General features: G+C 38.4%; 1 protein-coding gene across 1 annotated transcript in view; it reads left to right on the top strand.

Annotated features, from left to right (window-relative positions):
- BLOC1S6 (biogenesis of lysosomal organelles complex 1 subunit 6) overlaps window positions 1–17,424 on the top strand; it is a 53,220-nt gene extending 35,796 nt beyond the window's left edge. The window contains exons 5-9 of the mRNA XM_022587187.2: window positions 838–1,475; window positions 7,100–7,241; window positions 11,532–11,619; window positions 13,863–13,949; window positions 14,648–17,424. Coding sequence (XP_022442895.2) covers window positions 1,211–1,475; window positions 7,100–7,241; window positions 11,532–11,619; window positions 13,863–13,949; window positions 14,648–14,767 — 702 coding nt within the window. The 5' untranslated portion in view covers window positions 838–1,210 and the 3' untranslated portion in view covers window positions 14,768–17,424. The remainder of the gene's footprint in view (window positions 1–837; window positions 1,476–7,099; window positions 7,242–11,531; window positions 11,620–13,862; window positions 13,950–14,647) is intronic.
- Window positions 17,425–19,130: the final 1,706 nt, after the last annotated feature.

The raw sequence follows: 19,130 nt of genomic DNA, 5'->3' as shown, positions 1-19,130 counted from the left end.
AAGGGCATAGTTTTCAAAGGATGTTTGAAGGGTAGTACATTATTTTCCTATTTAAGTAGTAACAAATAACCACAGACTTAAAGCAATACAAATTTGTATGTTATCTTCGAGTTCAGTAGGTCAGAAGTGCAATACAGCTCTCACTGGGATAAAATTGAGGTGTTGGCAGGGCTGAGTTCCATTCTAGAGGCTCTAGTGGTGAATCCATTTCCTTGTGTTTTCCAGCTTCTAGAGGTCACTGGTAACCCTCTTCCTCTATTTTCGAAGCCAGCAATGTTGCATTGCTCTAGTCATTCTTCATAGTCACATCTCCCTCCTGACTCTTCTTGTGCCGCCCTTTCCCAGTTTGAAGGCCCTTGTGATTATGTTAGTCCCAATCAGTAACTCCGGGTAATCTATTTTACAGTCATGGGCCTAGCAACCTTAATTACGCTTTTGCAGTGAAACAGCCTATTCACAGTGTCTGGGGGTGAAGTCTGTGGACATCTTTGGTGGGGGCATTATTTTGCTTACCACAGGTAGTGAGGAGCAGCTAATCTTGAGAGGAAAGAAGGCCAAAAGAGGAAGGGGTACAAGTGCACTGATAAGGGCAGTGGGGAGCAGGTGCAAGTTTTTGAGGTTAGAGATAAATTCTCATTTTTTTTGAAAACAGCTTTGCCTGCAACATAGAAAAAATCGTTTGGACAGGCAATTTTGGGGTGCAACATTAGGAGGCCACTATTACAGTCTAAGAGGGTCTAAGGTAAGGAGGGCATAGCTGATCACTTTATTTGGTCTGAGGTTGCTTCTGCCCATTTCTAAGTGTTTTTCATCACAATTCATGACATCATCCCACAGGATTTCAGCAAGTGCAGTTTCCAGTTATTTGGCTGAATTTGTTCAGTAGATTGATGCTGCAACCCAGGCCTTAAACCGTTCACCTACAAGAGGAGAGACGAATCCTGGCAGACCCCCAATTAGCAAAGCTGAAGAGAGCTAAACACTGAATTTTTTATGGGTCCAAATCTCAGGGAAAGCACGCAGTGCTTCCTAAGGTGTTTCCTTAACAAGGACACAAAGCTGAAAAGCTGCGCCTTCCTGTCACCGCCCCTTCCATCCCCCCACCACCATCGGAGGCAGGGATGTGAGCCCCGCCCAGCTGACTCTACTGACACCGACCGACCAGACTAGGACGTCCGCCCGGAACCCCCGAAGCGCGGCGGGTGAGTGGATGGAGGAGGCAAAAAGCGGGAGGGCGGACCCTCGGTCACGTGCCCCGAGCTGTTTTCCGCTTCCGTCACTTCCGGGTGCGACCGTCGCTTCTGTCCCGTTGGGCTCTGTACGCGTTCGGTGCTTCCTCACTGTACCTGACAGTCTGTACTACTGCCCCATCCCTGTTCCCAGCGGGAGGGACATGAGTGTCCCTGGGCCGCCTTCCCTGGATGGGGTCCTGGCAGGGCCACCCGACGGCCTGGAGGCCGGGGGCCCGACGCCGGGTACGTGCTGTGGGGCGGGGCGGGCGGGACCCGAGTGGGTGGGTCTCCGGGCCGCCCCGCGGGAATAAGGTGCTTTCGGCAGCTGCCGCCCCGAGGCTCTGTGCCCAGCGCTGAACTAGGGAACCTTGCCGGCTCTCCTGGCCAGAGGAGGAGGCAGGAAACGAGATCTGGGGGGAAGCGGTGTTTGGGGTGCTGTTGGTGGGGGTTGATGGTGAAGGCATTCTGAGTTTGTGTATTGACTCCAGCACACTGTTGGCTATTTGTTACACGTTAGTGGTTGAGGATGAATTTACCAGAAGGATGATTGGTTTGTAATTCAGAGAATTGATGTATCCAGTAATATTGCACACTCACTCATGAAATGATTATCTTGCGTTTTGACCTTACTGCGTCCTTCTTCCAGCAGTCTGAGTTTCTCAGCCCGAGTTCGAGGAGAGATTTAAACCCTAATGGCCTAGGGCATCTATTGAATGTAATGAATGACTTGCTCTGCATCCATAATGATACTATATTTGTACTATCCTAGGGAGAATTGAGAAGGTAGTCACTCAAAGCAGTTTCTGTGTTCTGCGATTCAGATGAGGAACCCTAGGTGAGAAAGGCTTCAGGACTTCGGATGTACCTTTACTTGTACTTTCTGTTCCAGAAATATAGCAGTTACCCCAAAATAGCGCTCTCAGCCCTTTCTTGGTGGTGCTTTTCCTCAGTGACCTCCCTCTCTTCACACCTTCCTAAGTTGCTTCTGTAAATATCACTTCCTTGTATGTAAGTGCAGGTTGGGTCTCTCTCTGCTTCCTCTTCCATCTGCTTGCTGGGTACTCTGACATGGTTATTTTGCACTAATCTCACACACAGCATGTACATAAATAAAAGTAGATGTCTGATCCTATTAATGGTGCCAAGTCACTATCATTTGAAACTTTGACATTACTCTTGTCTCTTTCCTTCCAGATTGCCTCCTACCTCTGTTTAGTCCAGGGGATTCTACTGTACAATTTCCATCTCCTCTTTGCATTTTCACCTTTACAACAACAGTTGTAAGGCTAGTCCACCTCCAGTCTCTTATTCATTCCATCTATCCCACTGTCACGTCACTGCCCCAAGATAAAGCTCCCATGATGCCATTTCCTTGCTTGGAAACCTTAAATGGTTCCTTACTAAATTAAGGGCCAAACACATTATCTTCGCATTCAAGGGTCCTCATAGGCTGGCCACATGGTCTTAGAGCTCACTACTGCATATGTCTCATGCTCCAGACACCCCAAACTAACCTCTCTTTCCAGAGCCATCCTATATTCCCACCTTTCCTCATGCTGCTTCCTTTACCCATATTGCATCCCTTCCTCTCCTGCCTTAGAATTCTTACCCATTTGGAAATAGTAGCCCTCATAGGTTGCTGATGGAAGTGTAAATTGGTGACATCTCTTAGGAAAGCAGTTTTGCAATGTCTATTTTTTTTTTTATAAATTTATTTTATTTACTTTTGGCTGCGTTGGGTCTTCGTTGCTGCGCGCGGGCTTCTTCATTGCAGTGGCTTCTCTTGTTGCAGAGCACGGGCTCTAGGCACACGGGCTGGTTGTGGCACGTGGGCTCAGTAGTTGTGGCTCACGGGCTCTAGAGTGCAGGCTCAGTAGCTGTGGCGCACAGGCTTAGTTGCTCCATGGCATGTGGGATCCTCCCGGACCAGGGGTGGAACCCGTGTCCCCTGCATTGGCAGGCAGATTCTTAACCACTTCGCCACCAGGGAAGTCCCTGCAATGTCTATTAAAAAATGCATAAACACCTTGTTCCATTAATCTATTTATAAGAATTTATTCTATAGAAACAGTGATATGAATATGCAAAGACAAGCAAGGAAGCTCACTGCAACATTGTTTGAAAAAGCAAAAAGTGGAGTATTTTCTTTGTCTTAGTCTACTCGGGCTGCTGTAATAAAATAACATAGGCTGGTGGCTTAAACAACAGACATTTATTCCTTGAAGTTCTGGAGGCTGTGAAGCCCAAGGTCTAGGTGTGGGCAAAATATGTTCCTGGTTAGGACCCTCTTCTGATCTTGCAGATGGCTGCCTTCCACTGTGTCCTCACATGGTGGAAGGAGAGAGTTCTGGTCTCTCTTCCTCTTCTTTTAAGGTCAATAATCCCATCATGGGGACCGTACACTCAGACCTCATCTAAACTTAATTATTTCCCAAAGACCCCCACCTCCAGATACCATTACATTGGAGGTTAGGGCTTCAACATGTGAATTTTGGGGGAAGGACACATTTAGTTCATAACGATAGGGAACTGGTTAAACAAAATGTGGTAGAATTCTGTTAAAAAGAATGGAGTAGATTCATACATGTTGACCATATGTGAGATATATATTTATGAGAAAACTTGTAGAACAGTATAAACAAGATTTCATTTGTGATAAAAACAGGGTTTAACCATGTGTATGCAAAGACAATTTCTTGAAGGCTATGTAAGAAACTCCAGAGTGACTCTCTGTGGAGTAAGGTAGTGAGGAGTATTTTTACTTTTCAGGTTATACCCCCTTCTTTTGTATTTTAAGTTTTTACAATGAGTAACAGTTAAAAAGAAAAAAGAAAGGAATGAATATTCTATCCATTCTTCAAGCTTCAGCTCAGATGCCCACCACACCTCCTTTAGGAATTATTCCCTGATATCCCTGATGAAAGTGATCTTTCTCTAATCTATGGCACTTCTCACATTCTCTGATTCCCCTGTATTGAGCTTTTTCAGGGATGGGGACTTGCCTAATTTATTGTTGTAACCTCAAAAACTAGTACATAAAATGCATGTGCAGCAAATGTTTCTTGTCTCCCACAATAAAGTACCTTGAACTTAGTGAATAAATGTGTGTAAAAACATGAGAAACTTCGACTCTTCCAATAATTTAACCAGAAGACTGGGGTAGGGTAAGGGGGTTGGTGTGAGTTAAAATGTATATATAGTTTAAGGAAGGTGTATTGGTTGTTATTCCTTAAAGCTGAAATATCCTTATTTGGTTGTTTCTGTTTGTCTGTAATACTTATGTTTTCTATGTATATATATGTATATACATATGTATATATATGTATACATATCTATGTATATATATATTTAAATATATATTTTTAAAGTATATATATATTTAAATTTATTTATTTTTAAAATTTATTTTTGGCTGTGTCAGGTCTTCGTTGCTGTGTGGGCTTTCTCTAGTTGCGGTGAGCGGGGCCTACTGTTTGTTGCAGGGCGTGGGCTTCTCATTGCGGTGGCTTTTTTTTCTTGCGGAGCATGGGCCCTAGGCGTGTGGGCTCAGTAGTTGTGGCTTGCGGGCTCCAGAGCGCAGGTTCAGTAGTTGTGGTGCCTGGGCTTAGTTGCTCCGCAGCATGTGGGATCTTCTCAGACCAGGGCTCGAACCCGTGTCCCCTACATTGGTGGATTCTTAACCACTGCGCCGCCAGGGAAGCCCTTCTATATATATATATATTTTTTTTAATTTTTATTTTTTTGCGGTATGCGGGCCTCTCACTGCTGTGGCCTTTCCTGTTGCGGAGCACAGGCTCCGGACGCGCAGGCTCAGCGGCCATGGCTCACGGGTCCAGCCGCTCCGCGGCATGTGGGATCTTCCTGGACTGGGGCACGAACCCGTGTCCCCTGCATCGGCAGGCGGACTCTCAACCACTGCGCCACCAAGGAAGCCCCCTTCTATATTTTTTAAAGAGAGTTGCTGCTGTTTGCACTGTTATTGTAATCAAGCCTTTAGCAATGACATTAATCATAATAATATAATATATATAACATTAATGATATATTTTATTCACTTCCCATCTGATGAAACATCAATGGCAATATCTGTAAATGCTTCACTTTTCCCACTATATTTTTATTTCACTTGTGGAGTGCTTCAGTTTCTAGTTAGCTCTTACTTGTTTGAATATTGCCTTGCAATTTAGAGAATTCCAAAGTTTGTTCATATGTTTCTCAGGATCCAAATAAAAACCATGCTAATTTATTTTGATCTCTAAAAGCTAATTTTGAATATGACAGCATGTTGTTTTCCTCAATCTTGCCAAAATTTAAATCTGTGGTAAAAACTATACTTGGAAATGAACTATAAGCAATGTATTGTGATGAACGTATTTTGTGTAATGATCTAATTTGATGTTATGGATTATTACCAGATTATGATTAAAGAGGTGTTTCAGAGTTTAATATTAGTTTAAAAATGCTTTTGGAGTACCATTTTAGTAATGTGGCCATTTCACTTTTTTTGTTTTTAATTCTAAACCAGTGATTCTAAAATCTTACAAATCATTCATTGAACCCTGTTTAGAAATTGTTTTGTACTTTTCTCGGTAGGAGTAGTGATAGATGGGTATTCATGTTAGACATTTTTGAATGCCTGGTACAATGCTTACACTGTTATTATTCAAAGGAAAGGTAGGAATAAAATAGTTCCTGGCATCAAATCTAAATTTACACAGAAGACAATTATTATACACTATTTTCTATGGTAAATTAAGGTTCTGAATTTCAAGAGAGGAGAAATTCTTAGAAAATTTCTTTCCTGCTAACAAATGACAAAACAACCCTCCCTTTACATATAAATATCAAGCTCTATGCAAAATAAATGTTGACCCATATTACTTCCATAGAATTGAAAAAAAACATTTTTAGGTATTGCACTTATTTAAAAAATTTTTAAGTTTTTTTTTTTAATGTGGACCATTTTTTTAAAGTCTGTATTGAATTTATTACAATATTGCTTCTGTTTTACCTTCTGGTTTTTTTGGCCAGGAGGCATGTGGGATCTTAGCTCCTTGACCAGGGATCAAACCTGCACCTCCTGCACTGGAAGGCGAAGTCTTAACCACTGGACCGCCAGGGAAGTCCCTGCATTTAAAAAATATATAATCTCTAGGGGCTTCCCTGGTGGTGCAGTGGTTACAAGTCTGCCTGACAATGCAGGGGACACGGGTTTGAGCCCTGGTCTGGGAAGATCCCACATGCTGCGGAGCAACTAGGCCCCTGCGCCACAGCTACTGAGCCTGCGCTCTGGAGCCTACGAGCCACAATGACTGAAGCCCGTGAGCCTGGATCCCGTGCTCTGCAGCGGGAGAGGCCACCGCAGTGAGAGGCCTGTGCAACACAATGAAGAGTAGCCCCCGCTTGCCGCAACTAAATAAAGCCCACGCACAGCAACAAAGACTTAACATACCCCAAAATAATTAATTAAAAAAAATTCTGCAAGCTTTTGGAAAGAAGAATTTCTTGCTTCCATTCAGTAACTGTTCCTTCCATTTAGGCCTCAGACTCCTTTAATAATTCATTGAAAACTCTAAATCCCCTTCCCTGAAAAATACATACACATATGGAATTTTGCGTGTGTTAATGTTCTTTTCAGCTAGACTTTACCTTGTACTAGTAGCTTTAAAATATTTTTTGAGTGCTCATAACTTGATTTTTAGAGGATGCTCAGGAAGTAAAAGTTAAAAAAAAAAAAAGGATACCTATAGTATCCTGTGTGTGTGCTCTGAACTCCACTGCCAGCCTCCTTTCCTCCCTCCCTGCTACTTTCTTACCCCTATGTCAGTTTAAAAGCTTCCTAAATTTGATTTTTTGCTTGGGGACAGGTTTAAGTGACACTTCTCCAGATGAAGGGTTAATAGAGGACTTGACCATAGAAGACAAAGCTGTGGAGCAACTGGCAGAAGGCTTGCTTTCTCACTACTTGCCAGATCTGCAGAGATCAAAACAAGCTCTCCAGGAACTCACGTGAGCTGAAAAAAAACATAGATGCACTCATTTCTTCTCTGGCATAGTCATAATTTACTGTATAAGTAAAGTATATACTGTATTAGGGATAATATTTTGTAACATTTAATACAATGGAGTATTTCTGTGTCTTTTGTGTTAGCAAATGGGAGTGGAGTAATCTAAATTACATAGTATACATGTAATTTAGATTACACAGTAATCTAAATGTAAAAAGTGAAGTGAATGCTCCTAGAGTGTTTGGTCTCTTCTGAGAAGTACCGCTAAATCTTATCTAGACTCTTTGATTAGTTTTGGTGTCTCTCCACTATTTTAGGAAAGACTCGCCTCTTGGGGATGTTGCAAATGGGTATACACCTGTTTCTGAGTAGAGCTGCAAAATTGCCTCTGTAAGAGTCACATTTGTTTTCAATTGCTGGTTCACATGAGTTGCCAGAAATCCCTAATTATCTTTTTTGGAGATGACCCATTTCATTCTTAGTTTATAACTCTACTAGCTAAATAAAGGATTGGAGAATAAGAGAGGAACAGGATAAGGAAGAATGGAATCCATAAAGTGTAATCAATATGCAAAAATATACACTCGGATTTTATCAGCTGTCACCCAGAAACAGCAGCCTGAGCTGCTTCTTCCTCTTGGGTCAGGACCTCTCTGGATTGCCCAAGCTGGCCTATTATTTCTTTTTTGTGGTGGTTACCTTTAAACTGGCTATGAACCACTGCTGCTCTAAGACTTACTCTTTGAAAACTGATCTCAGAGGCCTTTATTAGGGCAAAAGGAGAGGAATAATCAACAACTATGTCCATTTTTTAAATATTAGTAACTAATGTTATGATCCTTGGGTTTGAAGATGATAAATGAATATAAAAGTGGTACTGTGTTCTACTACATGTAGTACCCTACTGTAGTTATGGGAGCTGGTAACATTCTTAGTTTTCTGCTAGTTCCAAGTAAGATTATTTTTATTCCCCAGTGTGTGGTATATCTTGTATTTTAACACCAGCCAATCCTTGTGGCAGAAAAGTCAAAGATTTTGTGGGTGAGTTTGGATGATATATGATAGACTGAAGGAAGGTAAGAAACTCTGCAAACAAAACATATCTGGTAACACTTTATTTATAGGAAGTTAGGAATCAAGGTTTAATTGGAAAGTTTAATTGATGAGGACATTGGCTAAAATTTAGTGTTTCAATAACCCCATTTATCTTCCTAGGCATCTAGACAGTGATGATGATGATGATAGTAAAATCAGCTACTGTTTATAACAGTTGAATATGATGAATAAGCAGTTACTAAACTTCTTGAGGGTTAAGGAAAGATGAGCAAACTTCAGAGAAAGAACAAAGAGAAATATATGGGTCTAGTTAAGAGCTTTCTACACTGTCTCATTGATCAGTGTATTTGTTCTTTCACCAATATCCTGCTGTCTTGATTTCTGTAGTTTCTGTAAGTCTTGAAATTTGGTAATGTACGTCTTCCAACTTTGTTCTTCTTCAGTGTGTCTTAGTTATTATAGGTCTTTGCCTTTCCATGTGAATTTTAGAGTCAGTTTGTTGATATCTACAAAATAACTTTCTGGGATTTAAATTGAGATTGTATTGAACCTATAGATCAAGTTGGGAAGAATTGATATCTTAGCACTATTGAGTTTTTTATTCCATGTACTCAGAATATCTCTTCATTACTTAGATATCTCTTATTTCTTTCATTAGAGTTTAATAGTTTTTGCATATAGATCCTATACATATTTTGTTAGGTTTATACCAGATTATTTCATCTGACAGGGGTTATTGTAAATGGTATTTTTAAAAATTCTGATTGTTCATTGCTGGTATATAGGAAAGCAACTGACTTTTGTATATTAACCTTGTATCCTGAAACTTTGTTATATTCACATATTCGTTCCTGGGTTTTTGTTGTTGATTCTTTGGGATTTTCCACATAGGCAATCATGTTATCTGTGAACAAAGACAGTTTTATTTCTTCCTTTCTAATCTGTATACCTTTTATTTCCTTTTCTTGTCTTATTGCATTAGCTAGGACTTCCAGTAAAATGTTGAATAGGAGTAGTAAGAGTGGACATCCTTTCCTTGCTCCAGATCTTTAGGAGGAAAGCATCTAGTTTCTTACCACAAGTGCAATATTAGCTGTATGGTTTTTTTTAAAGATATTCTTTATCAAGTTGGGGAAGTTCCTCTCTCCTCCTAGTTTGATTAGAGTGTTTTTAATCATGAATGGTGTTGGACTTCGTCAAATGCTTTTTCTTCATCCACTGATAAGACCGTATGATTTTTCTTCTTTAACCAGTTGATGTGGGTTACATTGATTGATTTTCAAAGGTTGAACCAGCTTTGCATACTTGGAGTAAATCCCGCTTGGTTGTGGTGTATAATTCTTTTTATACATTGTTGGATTTGATTTGTTGATATTTTGTTGAGGAGTTTTGCATCTATGTTCTTGAAAGATAATGATCTATAGTTTTCCTTCTTGTAATGTCTTTTTAAAAATAAATAAATACATTTATTTATTTATTTTTGGCTGCATTGGGTCTTCGTTGATGCTCACGGGCTTTCTCTCCTTGCAGTGAGCAGGGGCTGCTCTTTGTTGTGGTGTGTGGGCTTCTCCTTGTGGTGGCTTTTCTTTGTTGTGGAGCATGGGTTCTAGGTGTGCAGGCTTCAGTAGTTGTGGCTCGTGGGCTCTAGAGTGCAGGCTTAGTAGTTGTGGTGCATGGGCCCAGTTGCTCCGTGGCATGTGGGATCTTCCCGGACAAGAGCTCAAACCCGTGTCCCATGCATTGGCAGGTGGATTCTTAACCGCTGCGCCACCAGGGAAGTCCCTCTTATAATGTCTTTATCTGGTTTTGATTTCAGGATAATGTTGGCCTCATAGAATGAGTTAGGAAGTGCTCCCTTTACTTCTGTTTTCTGAAAGAGATTGTGGAGAATTGGTATAATTTCTTCCTTAAATGTTTGGTAGAAATCGTCATGAAGCCATCTGTTCCTGGTACTTTGATTTCTGGAAGGTTACTACTTATAGATATAGGCCTACTTAGATTATCTGTTTCTCCTTGTGTGAGTTTTGGTATTTTGTGTCTTTCAAGGAGTTAGTCATTTCCATCTAAGTTATCAAATTGGTGAGCATAGAGCTACCTGTAGTATTCCTTTATTATCCTTTTAATGTCCATGGGATAAGTAGTGATGACCCCTCTTCCATAAATTATGTTAGTAGTTTGTATCTCCTCTCTCTTTTTCTTTGTTAGTCTAGCTAGAAGTTTATGAGTTTTATCAGTATTTTGGAAGAACCAACTTTTGGTTTTGTTTATTTTTTATTGTTTTCCAGTTGTAACAGTTTGTTTTTGCTGTCCTGCTTGTCTTGGATCATTGGCTTGCTGGGTTCCCCTCTCATCCATTCTGGTTTCACCTTCTGTGGTCTCCAGTCAGAGCTGAAGGGACACTTATGACCTGTAGGATATGCCATACTCAGTGCTAGATGGTGGAGATGTTTTAACTGCCCTTCAGTCTCTTCATTGCTATTTCTTTTTTTCATTGTTGTTCTCTGTTTAGCATACTTCTGCAAGCACATCATGTCATATTTTTCTTTGTCTGTAGTATTCTTTAAAATATTTAATTAAGTGACCCCCCCCCCCCACAGTGTCACTTATTCCTGTGATCCTAGCATTGGTTGATCTGGAGAAGAATATCAGAGAAGTTGGCTTCTCTTCCTCAATAGCAAGTTTTGAATCAGATTTTATTGAGGAGTCTTAGAAATTACTTGGTCTGACCTTCTTACTTTGTAAATGAAATTTAGGTCCAGAGAAACTAAATTTCCAAGATCACACCAACTGATTATTATCCCTTGATACTGCATTTTTTTCCAACTCTAATCTAAAAAGTCACTGCTCCTCTTCCTTTATGATGATGTTACAATTTTAATATATATAAAACATCAAGTTTCTTGGGCAAGATAGTATAAAAAAAACTTTTTTGGGGATAATACAGAGAGTTGTTAGGAATAAGTAATAAAATAATTTTAAATGGTTTGATGTTATTCACATCTGAAATTGAGGCAAGAATAAAAGACGTATTTAATTATCAGAATATTGGAATATTATTTTGGCTTTGGAATATTATTTTGAAAAAGGTTATGATAAGCTAAATAAGCCTTGGAGAGTCAATAAATTTCCAACTTAATTTCTACTTTTAACATTAACCAAGATGAATGTGGTTGCTTTTAATGAACCATCACTTAAAGTATGTAAAGTTTATTTTGGCTGTATGCTTTTGTTTCAGACAGAACCAAGTTGTATTATTAGATACACTGGAACAAGAGATTTCAAAATTTAAAGAATGTCATTCTATGTTGGATATTAATGCTTTGGTAAGTATGATTTAGTTGACATAGCTTAATGACATCTTATTTTAGAAATAGCTAGGTTTATCCTCCCAACTTTGTACTTATGTATGTTTGAGATACTTACGTATGTTTTCCTCTAATTTTTAAAGTTTAGAATTTGTTGTTTAACAGGAAACCTTGATTTACTTTATTAGACCTTCTATTGTCTTGAATTATTAGCTTTCAAATGTTGAACTTGTGATAGGAAATTGAACTTATATATGAAAGTCTGGAATAGATCTGCTCATAATTAAAGACTAATAAAAGAGAAGTAAAAGTAAGGAACTTTGGAGGTACTATTTTTCCCCTTAAGGAAAGCACCTCTCTCTTTATCAAGTACATGGTTTTTAAAATTAGCATTTATTTAATTGTATGGCATTTTCATAATGTCATAACAAATTAACACTGAAATACACTGTTTGAGGGTCCTTTACGTCCCCTTTATATCTTTCAATTTAAGTGACAGTAGTTGAATTTCATCAGAAACTTTATAGCTTTTTGATGAGAGGAACTAATACTCTTTATTTTAGGAAATGGAGAATTAACAGAAATAAGGAACTTGTGGCTACCTTTCTCTTTACCCGGAACATTAGAAATAGCTTAGTTTGCATGATTTTGTGGACTTTCCTATATACGTCAAAGAATGGACTTTTCATTGGAAAAATGTGGCTTATTAATGTTTTCCTTTTATAACAATCAGAAACCAAGTCCACCTTCTCTAGTATTAGGCAGAGGCCTGTGGTAGTAAATACAAAGTCTTCTACTCAGTAGTTCTTGATTTGTGAAGGAGGTGGTCTTTGTCTTCTCCATTGAGTTCATGTTGCAGCAGAGCTACATATTTGTTGAATGAATGAACCAAGCATATGTAATACTGTCGCTTCCATCTGAAAGGGCAGAAACTAAGTCTTGCTCTTTTTCCTTCTCTCAGCCCATGAGTGGTGTTTTTTTTATTGTTGTTTTTTGTTTTTTTAATTTTATTTTTGGCTGTGTTGGGTCTTTGTTCCTGTGTGTGGGCTTTCTCTAGTTGCGGCAAGCCGGGGCTACACTTCATTGCGGTGTGCAGGCTTCTCATTGCAGTGGCTCCTCTTGTTGCAGAGCATGGGCTCTAGGCGCACGGGCTTCACTAGTTGCAGCACTCAGGCTCAGTAGTTTTGGCTTGCGGGCTCTAGAGCACAAGCTCAATAGTTGTGGCGCATGGGCTTAGTTGCTCCACGGCATGTGGGATCTTCCTGGACCAGGGCTCGAACCCCTGTCCCCTGCATTGTCAGGCGGATTCTTAACCACTGTGCCACCAGGGAAGTCACCCAAGAGTGGTTTTGATTGTCATTCAGGAACTGAAAAATAGAAGCCCAGAGAGAGAGAAAGAGGGTCTGTAAGCTCTAGAGCTCATCAGACTCTGACTTTACTTGTGCCTACATTAAGGCTGCTAATCTCTCTACTGACACTTCTTCCCTTTTTTTTTTACCTGATCTTCTCTTTCTGTTACCTTCCGTCCTAAGAATGAGGTGTTTCTTTTTCCTTCTCTCCCACCTCTGGCTGAGATGGAAAGTCTATACTTATCACTCCTTGGGAAGAAAAGTGTCCTTACAGAGGTTGTTCTCCTTGGTCTGACTTCAGAAGCCCAAAGAATATGATCAGACTTGTCCACAGCCTTCTCAGGTCTCTCTGGCCACAGCTTGGTTTTTCCTGATGGGCAGACACTTCACTTAAACTGTCCTGTGTACCCTGGCTCAGTCTCTCCCTTGTAAAGGCAGTAGAGAGTGTTTTACTTTTCTTAAATGAAACTGATAGCATTGTTGGATAGTCTTACTAAAATTTTAGAATTATATTGCTTGGGTTTTTTTTTTGAATTTTATTTTATTTATTTTTTTATACAGCAGGTTCTTATTAGTTATCTGTTTTATACATATCAGTGTATATATGTCAGTCCCAATCTCCCAATTATATTGCATGTTTTTAAGGCAAAATGTTATCTGTACAGAATATAAATGTCTATTTTATGTTTAGTAACTTTTAATCAATCTGAACTGAATCAAGTATTCTCAAAAGCCTACTAGTGGTTTAAATTAAATTTGAATCTTGGAATTAAAATATGGGGATAATTAGATCTTCAAAAATTTTGACAAATTTAGGCAGAATGAACTGTAATTTAGGTATTGATTTATTTATCCATTTTGGTATTTCAGTCTGTTTTAAATTGACTTTTAAATTTACTTTTCCATCTTAAGTTCACTGAAGCTAAACACTATCATGCCAAGTTGGTGAATATAAGAAAGGAGATGCTGATGCTTCATGAAAAGACATCAAAGTTAAAGGTGAGTTGAAAATTCTTTCACAGTCTTTATAGAAGTAGAGGTTTAATTGTTTTTCTTCAGTATTCATTTTCTGACTTCTTATATATTCATATACAATAGGATACTTAATTCATGGTACATTGTTTTCTTTTAAAACACATTCTTATTAACCCCACTCTGGGCTTTTCTACTAATAGCTGGGCTGGTGAGCTCACATTCTCTGAATATGTTACTGTATTTCTCATTTAATAATAAGAGTTTTGAGTAACAGAATTTTTTTATCAAGGAGACCTTAAATTTCCCAGAACATTTAAAAATTGTGAATCACTATATTGTACACCTGTAACATACTATACAGCAACTATACTTCAATAAAAAAAAGTTACTCTGAATGAATTTAAAAGTTAAACATGAAATTTATTATTATTTATTGATTACCTTAAATCAAAGCACTATTACTTAAAATTTTTTAATTTTTTATTTAATATTTAAAGGTTACTTTTCAGTTACAGTTATTACAAAATATTGGCTATATTCCCCATGTTGTACAATACATCCTTGAGTTTGTCTTACACCCAGTAGTTTGAACCTCCCACTCCCCCACCCCTATATTGCACTCCCCCATAAACCACTAGTTCTCTAAAACCACTACTACTTTTAAATTAGGCCATAACCTATAAGCCTTTTGCTCTCTTGGTTTTTAAATTTTTTTGACTTAGAAAAGAGCACTTAAACTGCAGCAGAAGAGGCAAAAAGAAGAGTTGGAAAGGGAGCAGCAACGGGAGAAGGAATTTGAAAGAGAAAAGCAGTTAACTGCCAAACCAGCTAAAAGGATGTGAGAAGTTGGATGTTTGTGTCCTTCCTTCCCCTCTTCATGTTCTGGATTTAAGATGACCCAGTGTAGACTGAAGTTAAGGTAGTGCCTTATACCATTGTGTTATGTTTTGGAATCCTTTTCCCATGACTGCTGTCTCTCTATCTTCATTTCAGCCATTCAAGAAGCTTTTTTTCCTAAGTAGAAGACATAATATCACTTGGTTTGGATATTTTATATGTAATTTTTCAACTTTGTTTTGCTTTTTAAAATTCATTATTTTGGCCTTAAGTCACTTATAAACTGGAAAATGGTTTAATAGTCTAGACTATAAGTGGTTAAAAATTAGTATGAATTGTTTAGCTTCTTAATAAGTGTGGATTTGAAAGTTTCAGTTTCTCATTTTATGAAATGAATTGCCTTTCTGGCAATACAGCGCTGGGTTTTGGCAGTTGCCTTTTCATTGTTTGGTTGAGAAGAATTGCCAGCTGTTTAATCTCATATGCCACTGGAAAAGAGGTGGTATAAGCCTTTGTGAAGAACATGATAGAAAAGTGTGTACACAGGAAATAGTAGCATCTTAGACATAGGATAGGTGAGCAAGATGCCATGTAGATTCCACTAACCATATACTATATCTGCTTCCTAGCTTTGTTGTTGCTGTTTTTTCCTTATGCTGCTTCTGGGTTCAAAGTAGATTATATCTATTCCTAAAGTTTGGCGGGGGTGATGTAGCTTTCACACACTCACATGTGTTTAAATATTTATAATTCTTAGTAACAGTCATCACACACTATGTGATACAGTTGTCAAGCTGATAAGATAATGAACCCAGCTTTCCAAGTGGAAAGTCTTACTGCTAGTTCTAGCTATCCTCTGATTTGCTGTGTGGTCTTAACATGTGGTTACTTTTTCTGTGCTTTTAAAAAAAATTCTTAAGGTAGAATGATACATACCAACTACCCATTTTATAGATAATGACAAGAATGGTGGAAAATTAGTAAATAGCTTCTTCACAAAAGAGGCAGCATGATACCGTTAGTGTTTTCTAGATCCCCCTCCCCCAATATTACATGTAGAAATTTATTATGTGAGGGAAATATTGTGAAGTTTCATTGTTTTAAATTGAGAGTGTATTATTCACTGTTTTAGTATTATTTAATATCCATGATGTCCAGTCTCTTACATAGAGACTGTACAGATTAGATTACAGCTTATGATTAGAATGTGTATCTTTTATAATCTACGTTACATTTGGTAAGCTGGAATCACTCACTACCTCTGATCACATATCAGGCTAACCAATGATGGAGAAGGCATTAGATATACGTCGAGTGCTAAGAACTGGTCTGTTTAAAGGTTTAAAAAAATTGTTTGAAAACCTTTCCCTTCTTTAGTGAGTGAATTATTATCTCACAATTCTCTTGGTTTTGACCTTATGTTTAAGAGTATAAATATATTTTATTTTTAAAGGCTATGTGTTGCCCTCAAACACTGGCTAAAACTCCTAGGGCAGGATCATTAGCACTGGCAGGACAGTGTCACCTAAACTGCTGAATGTACTCATTGATAACCTGACAAAGGCTGTGCATTGTTTCTTAGAGTGTTTTGTGGTGGCCAACTGCAATGATTGTTTAAAATGCTGGTTCCTGGACACCACTCTCAATCTATTGAAGCAAATGTTTGTTTTTCTCTTTTTTTTCCTTTTTAAAAAGTTTCCTCAAGTGATTCTGATGTACCTTATAAGTTGAGAACCCCTGGTCTAGTCAGAGGTTTCCACACTGGGCTGCATATTAGCACCTGGAAACTTTAAAAAAATATACTCTTGAAGATTTTTACTCATTAGTTCTTAGGTAGGGCCCATGCACATTTTAAAGAGCCCCCCAGATAAGTCCAATGCAAGGAACCACTGGTCTAGACTTTCTAGTGATTTATATTTATAAGGAGTAAAATAGTTTGAAAGCTACCCAGTAACTCTTGGGATTAATCTTATTAAATAAATTCTTAAACTGCTGCTTTTGATATAAAGTCAGATTTAAGACTGAAATAAATAGCAGGCCGGAAATAGGTATAGAATTCTGGTTAATTGAACTTTTGTGACCTGTATTTAAATAAATCATGTTTATTGAATGAATGGCAAGGCACATGTACTTTTAGAAATGTATTTCTTACATTTTGAAGATTTTTTAAAATGTCAAGAATATATATTAGGATCCACTATTTTTAGGTCACTTGTAAATCAGAAGTACTGTTACTTTGGTAATTAAAATCTAAAACTTTAGCTGTATCTCAGTAGCGTACAAACATATCTTACTGACTAAAACTGAACAGAACCCTTATAATTAGTCTTGCTGTATTTTTGCACAAAATTATGAATTGGTACTTGAGTTGAAAAAAGTTGCCTATGGTGTTTTGGTTGAAAAAGATTGCCTTTGTTTTAAAACTATATCATATATGTACTGAACTAAAGTGATGGGAGTTAATTTTGTATTTACTTTGTAGGAGGTATCATGTAAATATGCAGACGTTGAATGTAGTATGGATTGTGTCCGCAGTGAATTTTTGGGTGGATACAGTTTATAAATATGCCAATTATATACCCTCATATACTTGTCTGATTTTGAGCTTGTAAAATGAGGACTCCTTTTTACACATTTAATAAAGAAAAGAAAGGCCTATGAATTATCCAGTATCATTTATCAAGCACTGGTGTGCACACAGCACTGTACACTTCCCTTTATGTACTTTATTTCAGACATTCCTTTCCTTTGCTTTCCTCTCCTGTCATCTTCCTCTTAATGTTCTCTGTAGGTTGTGTCACAAAATGACTGGTCGGCTCATGAAATCCTTTTCGGAAAGGTGATTGAAAGTGTTACGAAAAGATTCTACCAATAACCCAACTTCATAAAGTTCTTCACTATTTGAGAATAAGAATAATAGCTACTACTTTTGTTTTTTTAATTTATTTTTATTTTATTTATTTTTGGCTGCGTTAGGTCTTTGTTACTACACACGGGCTTTTCTCTAGTTGTGGCGAGCAGGGGCTACTCTTTGTTGCGGTGCTTGGGCTTCTCATGTTGCGGAGCACGGACTCTAGGCACGCGGGCTTCAGTAGTTGTGGTTCCCGGGCTCTAGAGTGCAGGCTCAGTAGCTGTGGCGCATGGGCCCAGATGCTCTGCAGCATGTGGAATCTTCCTGGACCAGGGCTCGAACTCATGTCCCCTGCATAGGCAGACGGATTCTTACCCACTGCGCCACCAGGGAAGCCCCCAAAGCAATGATTCTTAATCATTAAACCTTCAGACCTCACTGTGCACATATTTTTAAAAGTTACTTAGTTTCTAGGCTTTCCTTTGGGATCAAGATAGTTCCTATTTTACATATTTGTTCAGATATTATGCTTGTACAGATGAATCAGATATTTAAGATTTGTTCTATTGATAGCTTATTCACACTGTTTTAGCTCTGCTTGCATGTATGAGGCCAGGTGCCATCTAGTCTTCAGGTTAACATTTGGGTGAAACTAGGTTTATTTTCATAGCCATTAAGAGAGTGAAGGGGAGTAGTCAAGGGAGATGGTTCTAATGACTAGTTTAAAAAGCACTTAAAGCAGAAATTCCAAAGAAATACAATGTGAAGGAAGGGCAGTCAAAGAGAAGATCGGTGAAATTTGGGGTGGGTTGGGGATGGTAATAGAGAAAGGGAAAAGGAAAGGCCAAGTCTGAGGTAGAAGGGAAAGGTGATGTGTCTTTTACGTACCTTTAATAAAGGAGGCTTATAGGCTTGTGAAGAATAATAAATTAATAATATCCACCTGTTTTAAGATAAGGTTGCCCCCTACTGTCACTTCATCATAAACTGAAGAAAAGGTGGTAGCCTGCTGTTCATTCTGGTTTAGATAATGTATATTCCTAAAGTGCTTCAGGAGGCCTGCAGTGCTCAAATTTGGATAAGCGTGTGTGGGTGCTGCTCACTCCTATTCCAGGTTTGACTTTTATTAGGAGAGTCAAAAAGTATATTGAACACTTAGTACAAGAGAATAACTACTAAGAAATAAAAACATACATGTATATAGACCTGAAGTTTCCTGGCCTCTGCTTTGATCATAAACCTTTAAATTTTAAAGGATATAGAACCTTCGTAATATAGTGGTTGGGATTGTGGACCTGAAGTCAGACTGCTGTGGTTTATATTCCTGCTTGATTTTTAGGGCCTTGGACTTGCTTAAACCCTGTGTACCTTTCAGTTTCCTAAACTGTAAAGGTGGGATAAGTGTTTCTGGCTTCATAAGGTTATGAGGTTTTATGATATCCATATAAAAGCCCGTAACAAAATAGGAAGAGCTCAAGAAATGTTGGGTGTTATATCATGGTATATTGAAGTCACAT

This window comes from Delphinapterus leucas, chromosome 2 (assembly GCF_059928025.1).
Source record: "Delphinapterus leucas isolate spDelLeu-1000000601 "Yukka" chromosome 2, BTC_Dleu_Yukka2, whole genome shotgun sequence".
Taxonomy (NCBI): domain Eukaryota; kingdom Metazoa; phylum Chordata; class Mammalia; order Artiodactyla; family Monodontidae; genus Delphinapterus; species Delphinapterus leucas.
This window is presented reverse-complemented; position numbering and strand designations above follow the sequence as displayed.